The sequence below is a fragment of the Larus michahellis genome, chromosome 2, assembly GCF_964199755.1.
Source record: "Larus michahellis chromosome 2, bLarMic1.1, whole genome shotgun sequence".
NCBI classification, from domain to species: domain Eukaryota; kingdom Metazoa; phylum Chordata; class Aves; order Charadriiformes; family Laridae; genus Larus; species Larus michahellis.
In genome coordinates this window covers 55,508,885-55,522,191 of record NC_133897.1, presented here as the reverse complement: position 1 = coordinate 55,522,191, position 13,307 = coordinate 55,508,885, and the positions used below count along the sequence as shown (strand labels likewise).

The window sequence follows — 13,307 nt, the reverse complement described above, 5'->3', positions numbered from 1 at the left end:
GGAGACACTTAAAGAAACCGTGAGCCAAGTGTAATACAATTTCATAGGGAAATACAGCATTTTTAATCCGTCAAATTGTCAGCAGCGGCCCGCTTGCAGCGGTTGGTTGTGGGCCTGACGCAGAGGGCCATTGAGGCCTGCTCTCGAAACAAATACATACGTAAGAAATCCTGTCACATCTTGTCCCAGGTGAGGGACTCATTTGTCTTTTAAGAAGCTGTGCCCTGGCCTGGTAATTAAGATCTAGCAGGGACCGCGGCCTCTAGTGCCTAAAGGGACAGTGGGCGCTGTGTCTCGTGGTGGGCAGGCCGGGTCGGCCGTGGCTGTGCGGCCCCTGGGGTGGCTTTTCAGGCAGGGCACGGTGCTCGCTTGGGCTGCCTGAGCATTGGCCTGAGTTCCTCTAGCCCTCTACCAAAAAAAAAAAAAAAAAAAAATAATCCTGCAAAGTGGGATTTTAGAAGGCATTCTCTAAAGCCTTGAGCTTTGGCATTATAAAAGCCTCCTGCCAAGTTTTCCAGACCTCCAGGGCTATGCTGGCTAGCGGCATTTTGTTCCAAATTACAGTAGGTCAAGTGCAAAATTAGGAAGAGGTAAGGTCTGTTCATGCTTCGGTACATCCTGTAAAGGGAAAACCTTGGCTGGAAGTGAAAGCATCCGAATGGGACGGATGTGGAACTTGCTGGATTTTATTCTATGCAAGGGTGGGAATCCAGCCGTAGCAAAGGTGGGGCCTTTAGGACATTATTTTTCAGGAAAAGCCAGAGGGAGAAATTTGATCTCCTTGGTTCTCTGAATAAAAAAATGTTCATATCAATAAACAAATATTTTTTTCCCAGGCAAGGAGTGCCTGGCTCTGTGAGAGAGTATATGTGGAGAGCTAGCGATTTAGAGCCTTTCTGAATAGCCATGAGCAAATGTGGGCTTCATTTCTCAGTGGAATTGTTGTCATGCATTCCCACTAGGAAACCCAAGGGTACTTCTGGCCCTTCTGGTCTGCTGGGACACACATCTGCTTTGGCAGGACCCTGCCTTGTCCAAGGGCGTTAGGCATTTGAACTGTAATTTGTGGATCAAGTCACTGTCCGGCGTGGTCTCTCCAATTAAACCTCTCCCTGTGCAACCGGTGTGACCTCAGCAAATTCCTTAAAATCTGAGCATCTTTATGATGTTAGGAAGAGGCTATATATAATATATAAAGGGGGAATGGTGTGTGTGTTTGTATATATATACACATACCACACACACAATGTTTTGAAAAAATTCTGTGAGACGGCAGCGGTTTAAAATTAATTCCTTTTGTTCTTCAGTAAGATGAAATGCAACTCAAAAGGAACTTGCTTGGTTCCAAAGAGGCAATTTGCTCATTGATTTCATTAAATTTTTTTGTCATTTAGCGATGAGTTAATGGTGCTTACTTAAAAAAATAAAAATAAAAAATAATCACAATTACCAGGCTATATGGTGAGAGTGTGTGCCATGCCAGGGATGACCATGGTTTGTTTTCTTCCCTTCTCACATCCAGAGTACAAGAAGAAGTATGGGGAGGAGCACGGTTCATGCCAGGCGGGGATTGCAGGCTTCTTCACCGAGGTGAGCAGGGACGAATCCATGGAAGGGATGGGGTTGGTGAAAGGTTCTCCTGCTGCGTGACCCAGGAAGGGGGCTCTGAGCACTGCTTGGACAGCAGGCTGAGCACTGACTGTGGTCCCTTCCTGCCAGCAAACAGCCTCCTGCCTCATCTGCCTCCCAGGCGCCTGCATCTTGCACAACGGCTGCCCAGTGGTTTGTATGTAGGTGTATGTGCAAGGGCTGTGGACAAGAATTTGTTTTGTTTAATATCTTTATCAATGATCTGGATGAGGGGATTGAATGCACCCTCAGTAAGTTTGCAGATGACACCAAACTAGGTGGGAGTGTTGATCTGCTTGAGGGTAGGAAGGCTCTACAGAGGGACCTGGACAGGCTGGATCGATAGGCCAAGGCCAATTGTATGAGATTTAATAAGGCCAAGTGCCGGGTCCTGCATTGTGGTCACAACAACCCCAAGCAATGCTAAAGGCTTGGGGAAGAGTGGCTGGAAAGCTGCCCAGCAGAGAAGGACCTGGGGGTGCTGGTGGACGGCCAGTTTAACATGAGGCAGCAGTGTGCCCAGGTGGCCAAGAAGGCCAACAGCATTCTGGCTTGTATCAGGAATAGCATAGCCAGCAGGAGCAGGGAAGTGATCGTGCCTCTGTACTCAGCACTGGTGAGGCCTCACCTCGAGTACTGTGCTCAGTTCTGGGCCTCGCTGTGCAAGAGGGACATAGAAGTGCTGGAGCATGTCCAGAGGAGAGCTACCAGGCTGGTGAGGGGTCTGGAGACCAGGTCATATGAGGAGAGGCTGAGGGAGCTGGGCATGTTTAGCTTGAAGAAGAGGAGGCTGAGGGGAGACCTCATTGCCCTCTACAACTACCTGAAAGGATGCTGTAGAGAGGTGGGTATTGGCCTTTTCTCCCAAGTGAATAATGACAGGACCAGAGGAAATGGTCTGAAGTTGCGGCAGGGGAGGTTTAGATTAGATATTAGGAAGAATGACTTTACTGAAAGAGTGGTCAGGCACTGGAACAGCCTGCCCAGGGAGGTGGTTGGGTCACCATCCCTAGAGGTGTTTAAGAAATGTCTAGATATGGCATTTCACGGCATGCTCTAGTGGCAGAGATTGTAGCTTGTTTGGTTGGACTCGATGATCTCAAAGGTCCTTTCCAACCATGAAGATTCTATGAATGAATGAACTGACTCTGAGAAACGTCCTTAGGGAATGTTTTTATTGTGTACATCCCAAAACTTGCATAGAGATATCTCTGTGTCTAACATTAACTCTGTACTTAAAGTGATCATGTAAAACAGTCCTCCCTGAATGGCTTTGTTTATATGCATCTATATGAATATATAAAGGTAGATACACATACATATACATCCATCAGTTAACCACACTTTTTTTAGTTCTGCTTTAGTTCTTTATTTCAAAAAGATGGAGGAAAAACAGCATGGTAAAATGTATGCTCCGGAGCTGTTCTGAATACCAGACGATATTCTTTCCTGGACAGAAGTCTATCAGCCATGTTTAAATTATGTCAAAGATCAATTTGTTACTTTATGTATGTATTGATGGTTTTTTGTAATGTTTCAGGGTTAGGTGTTTTTTTTTTTTTCCTGTGGGGTGGGTGGGTGGGGTTGTTTGGTTTTGTGGTGGTTTTTTGTTGTTGTTGTTGTTTTTTAAGGGGAAAAAAAAAAGCTATTTCAGTGTCAGGCTCCTTGTTACTGTCATGTCAGGTATATACTTAATCCTAATTATGTATGCACTGGTCTGCAGAATTTATTGTCCAGGCTGATATAGGCAGAATAAAGGTGTCCTCTCTGAAACGGCAGAAGGTGATTTCCGAGTAAACTGGGATGGCAGGTGATGTTGCTACAGTGGCACTGTCTGATAACTGGAAGTTCAGCCAGCAGCAGCTGTTTCCTGGCTTGTCTGCTCTCTCCAGTCTGTTTCTGTTCCCATGCTTTAAATCCTCCTTTGCTACCCTAGTTCAAAAGATATCTTTGAACTTTCATTGCTTCAGCCTGATGGCAGCTCACTGAGCAGGAAACGCAGATAAATGGCTTTTTGGGTCAAACAGGCAAGACCCTACCATATATTCAGCGCTGCTGATGGTAGTCGTTCCTGCTGGTAAATGATCCCTTGACCTCAAGGGCACGGCTCCTCCCAAGGAAAAAAGCTGTTGCCAAGCACGTCCTTCTCTTTGGTTGGGTTTGCAGTCCTGACCCTGTAGTCTTATTAGGAAAATCCCTTGTTTAGTGTCTCCCCCTGACCGGAACTGGTCACCCAAAGGGGTCCCAAGCGTGGGAGCGTTTTCCCATAAGAATGGAGTTCACCCATGGCTTTGCACTGAATGGAGATGTGAGGCAAAGCAGCTGTCCTCGTGTCTCCTCCAGGGATGGGGAACTTACCTAGGCTTAATACTTCCCTGGCTTAATTTGGTCCCTTGCTGGAGATATTTAAAACCACATCCAGGACTAAGGTTTCCCTGCCAGGATGCTGGACGCTTTGGGGCAACCTCTTTGCAATCTCTCTTTCATGTGACTGTACCTTTGATTTTGATTCAAAAGCATTATCCATGAGCATCTACCTTTGGATGCTGGATCAAACTTTGCCTGATATCTAGTCTTTTAAAATCGTGAATCATGCTGTGGGTCTATAATGAACTATAGCCAGGTTGTCTCTTGAAGGGCAGATTGTACCTGAGGACAGAGCGAGCAAGGCAAAATGTTCCAACCATGACATAATGCACACTGTGCTTCTTGTTGAGTGCAGGGCAGCTCTTTAGCTTCATATTTCTAAAATCAAAATTCCCTGTGCTCTATCTGTCATGGTTGGTTGGTATAGCATGTCAGCCAGCATTGAGGCACAGTGTGTAGCTGAATAGTGGGTCTGGGTGGGCTGGGGCACTTCTGTCACTTGGTGGAGGTCGTCAGGTCTTCTGGAAGATGTTTAGGAAAGACAGCAGGTGGAGAGAGATTTTGGGGAGGACGGTGTTAGCAGGGGTAAGTTTGATGGTTAGTAAGACTGAGGAGGGTCTTTTAGTGAAGCAGCAGAAAGGCTGAGTAGAAGTGGGCCATAAAAGGAAAGACTGTGTGTCTCTAGGGTGTGTGCAGTGACCTCCATGTTTGGGAAGAAGGATATCCTCTACACGCACACAGAAAGGAGATTGTTATAGATGGGCTGATAATTGGTATTTTAAGTTAGTATCCTCTCCCTTCGCTAGTACTGTGTAAAGGATGAATTTTTTTCCAGTTTTGATTGTTATTTATTTTTTTCCCCATCCTTTCCCCCACACCCTTCTGTTTTTCCTGTTGTAGGAGCTGGTCATCATGGGGGCACCGGGATCTTATTATTGGACAGGAACTGTCAAAGTACTGAATCTCACTGACAACACATATTACAAGCTGAACGATGATGCTGTGATAGCCAGGCGGTACACGTATCTTGGTAAGCGGCTCTCTGGAGCTCACTGTGAGAACGGATTTGTCCAACAACGTATTTCAAGGCTTTGATGCTATAAAAATTTAAAGGCTTCCACCTAATCCTAAGACTGTTGAGACCTAAAAGGCATTTCAAACAGTCAGTAGTGACTAAAGACTTGCACTGACCTCTCTTTTTCCCCTTAACCTTTAGTCTTTATAAAAATACCACTTGAAACATGCTGCTTGGCAATAGCTGAATTAGGAGTGCATATATACATTTTTAAGGACATAAATAGGTTTTGCCACTGATAGACCTGAATTATAGTGTTTACCATGTAGACAAGAGCCTCATAATTTACAGCAGAAGAGCAAGGCAAATACAAGACAGCCTTAGAAGGAAAGCACTCTACTCTTCTTTAGTTATTATATATCATTTTAATATATCAAATAAGACTGAATCTTTGATCTCCTTCTTTCAAATACACTCCTTCTTTCTTTGATCTATCCTCCCATTTTTCTTCCTGCCTAAACAAAGATCTTTTTAAGCCATTAACTTCTCTGACCTCTTTGCCTACTGTCCTCCGCTCTCCCCCCCGCTGACCAAAAAGGCACGTAATTTTCCAAGCCTTCCTGGGCAGCGATTTTAGCCAAAAGAGGACACTTCAGTCTGGTCAATGTAGGGCTGTTGCTCTCTGATGTGATACTTTCCCTGTGACAATGTGGTCTCTTTGCTCTGTTTGTTCATGCCCGTTCCTGTTTTATCGGATCCCTTTCTGGCTCGCAGTTACCGAACTGCTCCCCGTACCTGCTTTGTGTGTCCCTCGCCCAGCTCCACACACACCTTTCTTCTCTCAGCTGTACTGGAGGGCATACTGTCACTTCCCAACTCTGTGAGCTTGTGTGCAGAATATTCGCGCATCCTGAGCAGAGTGGCTGTTGAATGTGTAACCCAGGAGGAGCAGTTAAACCCAATGAGTGTGATCCAGCTGGCTGACCTGTCTCTCAGGTTCTTCCCCTTCATGATTATTTATTTATTTATTATTTATTTCCTCTCTCCTCTCCCACCCGACCCCATCTCCTGCTCAGGATATGCGGTGACAGCAGGTCATTTCTCTCAGCGGACTACCACGGACGTTGTAGGAGGAGCTCCCCAGGATGGAGGCATCGGAAAGGTGTGGCTTTTTGTCAAAAAATAATGTAGTTGGATGCAACAGGGCAAAAAAAGTGATACTGATGCAATTCCCATGTGTCTGAGAAGCCAAGAGGTTTTTGCCTACAGGATAGTTTTGGAGCACTGAGCAGGGAAGAGGTGAGGTAGTTTGAAGTCATCAAATTTTCTCGACCCATCCCTCCTGGTGCCTCACTTCCCTCACCCCTCACTTTCCTCTCTCTCCCACCCAATCCTTACAATAGTTATTTTAATGAGACAAAGGCAGCATTTCTTTCACACTGCTTTTATTTAGGATTTGTAGCATATAGGTATCGCTTAAACCTTGCCTGGAAATGAGAAAACTTGAAAAAGAGAGTTTGTCTTCTGCTTGTTTTCTTCATACATTTGAGTATTTCAGTATTTACTTCAGGGTAGCATCTCTAATGAGAAGCCATTTAATAGGTGATTTGATGTCCCTCTCAAAACTTCTTAGTACATTGTTTAGTGGATTGGAATCTGGGTTTCTGCCAGCTGTACTTTGAAATCTTGGTGATAGTCTTTTGAGAAGAAAAACAGAAAACAGCATAAAAAAAGATTTTCCTGTAGGCATACACATGTTCAATGTCCCAAAGATGTAAGCAAGTGAATGGCTTGGTGGAAATGGCTGGTGAGTTAGGTGTGCCTCGTGTTCCTGTGCTGAGTACTCGGCTGGTATTGGGGGAGCTGGTTGAAGGTGAGCACCCTTATACACTTCTGAACCAAAGGTGGAGAAGTGGGAGTGGGGAGAGAGAGGGAAAGGATGTAAAGCATCTGATTTTGTCCCTTTTTCTTCAAAATCTAATCTTTTCAGGACCTGCTGCCACCATGTGCTTGACAGAGATGTCCTGAAGCCCCCTTCCATCTTCCTCCCTCTGGCTCTCTTGCTCTATAGGGAGATGAGTTGTAGCCGAGTCATAACAATAAGGAGTGATTGTTCTCCGCTGCCAGGAACACTATACCTTGGTTTAGGCATATTATTTTTGATAGTAAACATGTCCCAGGGGATAGCAGTGCAAGTGGGGAAAATGTAATAAAAGTAGAGGATGAACTTGGTACGTATACCTGATCTGGTGTGAGTAGGACATATGGGGTATCGTAGCAGCGCAGTTGCTACTGAGAGGACACGTGCATGGGAAAGACATAATTTCCTTATCCCAGGTGCTCTGTTAGGGCTGCTTCAATGCACCTTCCTTTCAACCTGTTTTCTCTGTGGAACAGATTTAATTTCTGTAAAAGGAGGGGGAAAAAACCCAGCTGCTAACATGAGGCCTATAAGAAGGCAGCTGGCCCTGTAGTTTAAAAACTACTGCTCTAGTTGCAAAAGCTCCCGTTATTCTCCCTTGGCATGGGATGTGGGTAGCAGGAATGCATGGCCAAGGGGCGGTAAGAAGTGTTGAGTACAGGACATTACGCTGAGCAGTCCTGTGTGCTTTCCACACTCTCTAATAAGCTAATCCTTTCCACTTCCCTGATCGAAAGTGATTAGCATTGTCACACCCTTTTCACTGAAGGTAAAGCCAAAATACTTAATGAGACTGAGTCATTTCTCCAGAGTCGCCAAGAGTGTCATTAGTTAAGACTGGGTTTGGAGTTGTGACACCTGGCAATATGCTCTCGCTGCTAAACATGCCACTGCAAAACCTAGGGAGTCCTTTATATCTAGAGCAATTGTCCACAGTAAATCTGTGCTGTGTTCTCGGCTGAAAACAGCTTTGAACTTTGTCTCACCACCTATTAATAACTTGCCACATATTCAGCTATGTCAAGTGCTTGGCTCCGCCACGTGGCCTTGGAAGTAAGGGGTCCTCTGTCCTGCAAACTGTGTGAGCACCTGCTAGGAGGGAGCCTGACAAATGCTGGAGGAGTCTCAAATGCTGACTGAGCCAGCCTTTCTGTCGAAGAGAGTCTCCTTCTACAAGCCATGTCTCTTGAATTTTGGTATAAGATCTGTTACTGAACTTGCATCAATACTATTAGCCCCGAGAGTTCTTGGTAAAAACAGTTTCTCCTGTGGAAACAAGCAATTACTGGACTATGCTTTAATAGTTTTCTGATTTACAGATTGTTTCAGACAGAAAGAGCACAAATGCCTTGGGTGGTCCGATTGGGATTTCTACTCTGACCTTTGCTAAAGCATCGTGAAGTTTGCAGTGCAGTACGTGCAGGCATGTGTCCTTGTGAAGGAAAGGCTGTATAAGGGAAGGGGAGCAGGGTTGTGCCTTCGCAGCCTTTTCCCCTGCTCGAGATGCCACTTGTTTGAGAGTTGGAAAGTTCCTTTACTAGTAATACTTACATGTGCACATACACACATGCACACCAAATATGTAGGCAACAAGATACTGTTCAAGCATTTCTCATGAGAAGCCTGTGATTCATCAGGAAAAAGGGAACTGTGTGTTTTGTCTTTTAAAAGAAGACTGATCAATAAAGTGATCATGAAATTGGATCTTAGCGATAGCCATGGCCATGATCATGATTTAGATATTATTTAGAAAGCACCAATGCTGTACCATTATGTGCTTCATAGTTATTATTTGTTAACTTTTTTATTTTTTCACTTTTCAGGTTTATATTTTCAGAACAGACAGGCGATCAGGCTCTCTAATAAAGATTTTTCAGGCTTCAGGAAAAAAGGTGAGCTTTTATGTAGGTGTGTTTTCTTTTTAAGGGGTGGAGAAGGTGGAAATAATGGCAGAGTAATCTCAGAGCATCATTTTCATTCCATTGCTTCATGACTTGTCAAGCAAATTCTGTTTCTGCTTGTCCTCCCAGAAGAGCTAAACCTATTGTACAGACAAGCTGTATGCCCTTTCTCCTGTAGCAGTCATGACTGCAATGTCGGCTCAATGCCCATGTAACTGAAAGGTCTTTCTGAAAATTGTACTAGTGGTTCTTTTTAGTCTTACGCAACTGTAGCAGGGCTTTCTGAGATGTGGGACATGAGGCGCCAGGTGAGCCTAGACACAGAGATTTCCTCTTAGTAGATGTTACTGGGAGATATGGGTAGCCTGGAGCTTAGTTTAATACACAAAGCCTCAATCTGTTTTTCTGTGTTGTGCTGTGACAGGGCGTATATTAGAGTTATGCTGTTTTGTGGAGGAGCAGCTTCATTGCCTCAAGAGGTGATGATTTCCCCCTTTCCACCATGAGTCAGCCCTGCATTTTTATCTTAGGACTGGTGTCTTAGAGCTGAACCGTGCACCCCCCAGCCCCACAACATTTAGTGAATGCTAGTGAGCTCCATCTCCCCATGCATGGAGTTGTGTTTGAGTGGGGAACAGCTTGTATTCTTCACTGGGGTCTTGCTGGAGATGTGTTGCAGGGGAAATGAAGTGGGTGGTATATCTAACTATAGGTAACAACAAAAAGCTGTCTTATTTGGGAATAATGCAGTGAAGAAACGATACCCCTTACCTGCTGTTGCCTGTGCTTTCCTGAAAGGAGAGGAAATACAGAAGAAAAAGGTTACTGGTGGCATCTGGCTCTAGAAAGACTGCCACCCTCAGAAGGATCTGAAGTGTTTGACTGTATCATCGAGTTGGGAGCATTAGCATGTTTTGTTATTTTTTTCCCAACAAAAGACAGTTGCAGTCTTTAAAAACAAGCCTGGAATAGGGGAAAACTGCAAGGATGTGTAGGTGGATGGTGTGACTTGTATTTTAGGGTTTCTCCAAAATTTGTCTTTCTCTGCACTAGCAGAATTGCAGATATCTTGAAAGGAAAAGACCTCCCAGTTCATCTAGGCCATCTCCTGTGTTTGATTGCTTCCTGTTAATTTCTTTCCCTGTTGACTTTTAAATGTCCCTAAGGATGTGCTCCTGGAGAACTACTTCTCGGCCTAATAAACAGAACTATCAGGAAGTTTCCAGGTCTCAGCCAAAAACTTCCCTTTTCCAGTTTAATTGTGTTATTCTTATATGTAACTTAACTAATCAAGTATTTACATCCTTTGAGTACTTCTAGGCTGTCATCTTCTCCTTCCCCATTAGCATCTGTCTTCTACAAATTCTCTAAAATCCAAATGAGAATTTTACTTTAAAGAGAAGGCTGTCCTAAATCACCCTTACTTTGTTTCGTGATTGAAATATAACCAGAAGTTCTCAGCAAGGAGCACTGCCTGGAAATAAGTTCTCACAAAATGTTGCGTCTCTCCCAGTGGTGTGAAAGTTCATTGCTCTGACATTCTTGTTAGACAGACATTAAAAGCAGGCCAGTTTCTTCCTTCCCTTTTTTATTGCTGGAGGCTGAACTAGGAAATCAAATGCAGACAAAAAAAAAGAAAATGCAGTGCCTTGTTACAAATGTTAAGTGCACAAACTTCAGCTTCTCACAGCACTGTGAACTCACCCACGCTGCAGACGTACCATGTTGCAGTTAAGTAAATAATAGCCTTTCCCTGAAAACTGCCTGAATACATAGTGAAATGCTTTTCATAACTTTCGCTCCTTACCCATGAGAAATTTGTTTTAAAACCTTAGTGGATTAAAAAAAAATAAACAAATAAAAAATCCACAAGGGAACTTAAGCTACAAAATAACTGGAATCAAATGATGTTTGAGGTCTGACCTTAAACCCACACAAACACAAAAATCTGAATTACAAACTGAAACTCTATCCTTACCTCACCCCACTATATATATTTAGCAGCTTTTAAATCTTACGGACTGCACAGAATCGAGTTGCTGCTGCCCATCTCCTGGCATGCCCAGTAGCTCTGGCTCATGCATCTCAACTTGTCAGGCGTGGAAGGCTGTGGGTCAGAGATCTGCAACGAGGAATGTAAAAGCGCGCAAGAAGTGTGATTCTTTATTTTTAACCTAAATAACTATTTCTGTGACCTCAATTTTTCCTACTAGGTAAACAGCTCTCAATTTCAAATACAAAGTGATATCTCTTAATTTTTCCTTTGGAGGTTGCTTTTAATTTTGAGGCTATGGTTTGTAGTAGGTCTCAAAGAGTATGCCTTTTTGCCTCAAAAATTATGTAATTTAATTATTTATTTTTTTTAATTTAAGCAATTAAGTTTTATCAAGGAGTAATAACGGGGGATAGAAAGTGACTGGGGTTTTTTGTTTATCAACTGAAAAGCTTTTATTGAAAGTCTTCTTTCTGTGTCAACTCACCTGCCTGTACATGAGAGGAAAGACTATGATCAAAACCCACAACCAGTACTGCTATATGAAGGTGACTGATACAAATAGATACAAATAGAGCAGGGGAAGACAGTCCACACTCAAGAGGCAATTTTAGATGCCTCTTTTCATGGATACCCTACCCCATGCCTATTTTTCTTTTTTCTTTTCTTTATTTCTTTAAGGTATCCCTAGAAGGTCTGGGGTACCCAAATTCAGGTCTCTTTGGGGAGTCTGACACTGGGCATGAATAATCACTGGCCAGGTCTTGGTTTGGGAAACTTATTTCATCCTTTCCTGGCTTTAAGCATTTCACAAGTGAAAGCAAGTCTAAGAAAGCTCTTTATGCGTCTCACTTAAGCGTGTCCCAGGGTATAAATTTTCTTGTGTTGGTAAAACATCCAAGCTGATGCACTGTTACAGTAAAGTGTTTAATTCCTGCCAGAATTATCCCCTAAGCTTTCTCTGTAGGAGTGCTTGTGAGTGATAAAGCAGCAAGTCATTATTTGAAATTAAAAACAAAAAAACCACGAACGCCTAAATGACTTCCTCCTGTGTGTGGGCAGATACTGAATGCTTTGTTGTGACTCGGCTTGGTTACAGATGGGCTCTTACTTTGGCTCCTCCTTATGTGCAGTTGATCTGAATTCTGACGGGTTGTCAGACCTGCTGGTCGGAGCACCTATGTTTTCTGAGATCAGAGATGAGGGTCAAGTCACAGTCTATATCAACAGAGGAAACGTGAGTATGTACAGGAGATGACTTGGTAAGGGATGAGGGTGTGGGTCCGGGCAGGGTAACGCTAATATCCTTCCAGCACTGCATGGTGAAACTCTGTTTCTCAAATAACGGGGCTTTGGATGTCTCTAGCAGAGCATAAAGTCACGGAAAGCTCATCTGGTATCATGGTTTCCCAGACACCAGCCCACATTCATCACAGAGCTGTGAATCTTTCGAGGAGGTCTGGGAAAGTTTCTGGTTTTATGTTGAAACTCGGTGGTACTTGTGGCTTTACATGGATTTGATGCCAAAACCAAGTAAGAGTCAGCAGCTTTGACTGATTTTCCTTTGTCTTTTGGGTGGTCACTAAAATACAAATTAGAGCACAAATGTCTGGGGATTTAGGAGACCTTGTGAAGAGAAACCAGAGCTTGAATTCACGTTATCTTTACATTATGCCCCACATATAGACTTTAGGGGAAGTGTTTATCAGCTGGCACTGCTGGATTTCACATGACCCAACAACAGTCTTGGAAAAGGCTGAACTTTCTTGCATCAGCAAAACAAGATCATTCTTATGTTGTATTTATAGCAAAATAATAGCTTTTTACGTATTATTAAATATTTAATATTCAGGTCCCAAACCTACTGTCTCAAAGGAGGAGTTGTTATGGACTAAAATGAAATTGGTTTGCTTCATCAGTAGTTTGTGAATGGAGTTTGTTTACGTTAGACTTGACATTCACCACAAGTCCTATTGGTAGCATTTGGGAGAGTTCAGAATTGCCTTTGGTGTAATTCTATTTTCTGTTATCACTCCTCCTTTAAATGAGCTTTACTTTTTCAGTCTGATCCACAGGCTGTCCCACTTCTTATATTGCAGTGTTGCTGCTGCATCCTCAGGACAGGGTCCAGAAAGCCAAGAAGATAATAGGCAACGTGTTCTGCTCGCAGTGAGAGCATGCATGAGTTAGTTTTTATCTTTTATAAAACAGTCAAGAAGCTAGTAGGAGTTTCTTATACTCCTACAGCAAGAATTACTTGCAGGAGCAGTGGCTTGCAGGATTGTGGGTTTTATCTTGGGGTTTAGAGTTTTTAAACTGTGTTTCATTCTGCAAGCACCACTGCCTAAGAGGTTGTTGCAGCGGATGAAAGAAGACTGCGTTATAATACAAGCACGCATAGTGATGCTAGATTTAACACGCTTGTATTTTGCCCTTTCCTGTGAGGGCTGCAAAGAAATGAGTCGCACATACAGGCCTGCC

The 13,307-nt window shown here is 43.5% G+C and overlaps 1 protein-coding gene across 1 annotated transcript in view; it reads left to right on the top strand.

Moving 5' to 3' along the window:
- Positions 1-13,307, top strand: part of ITGA9 (integrin subunit alpha 9) — a 228,803-nt gene that overhangs the window by 23,451 nt on the left and 192,045 nt on the right. The window contains exons 5-9 of the mRNA XM_074575530.1: positions 1,523-1,590; positions 4,897-5,026; positions 6,088-6,173; positions 8,756-8,824; positions 11,926-12,063. Of these exons, the coding sequence (XP_074431631.1) occupies positions 1,523-1,590; positions 4,897-5,026; positions 6,088-6,173; positions 8,756-8,824; positions 11,926-12,063 (491 nt within the window). The remainder of the gene's footprint in view (positions 1-1,522; positions 1,591-4,896; positions 5,027-6,087; positions 6,174-8,755; positions 8,825-11,925; positions 12,064-13,307) is intronic.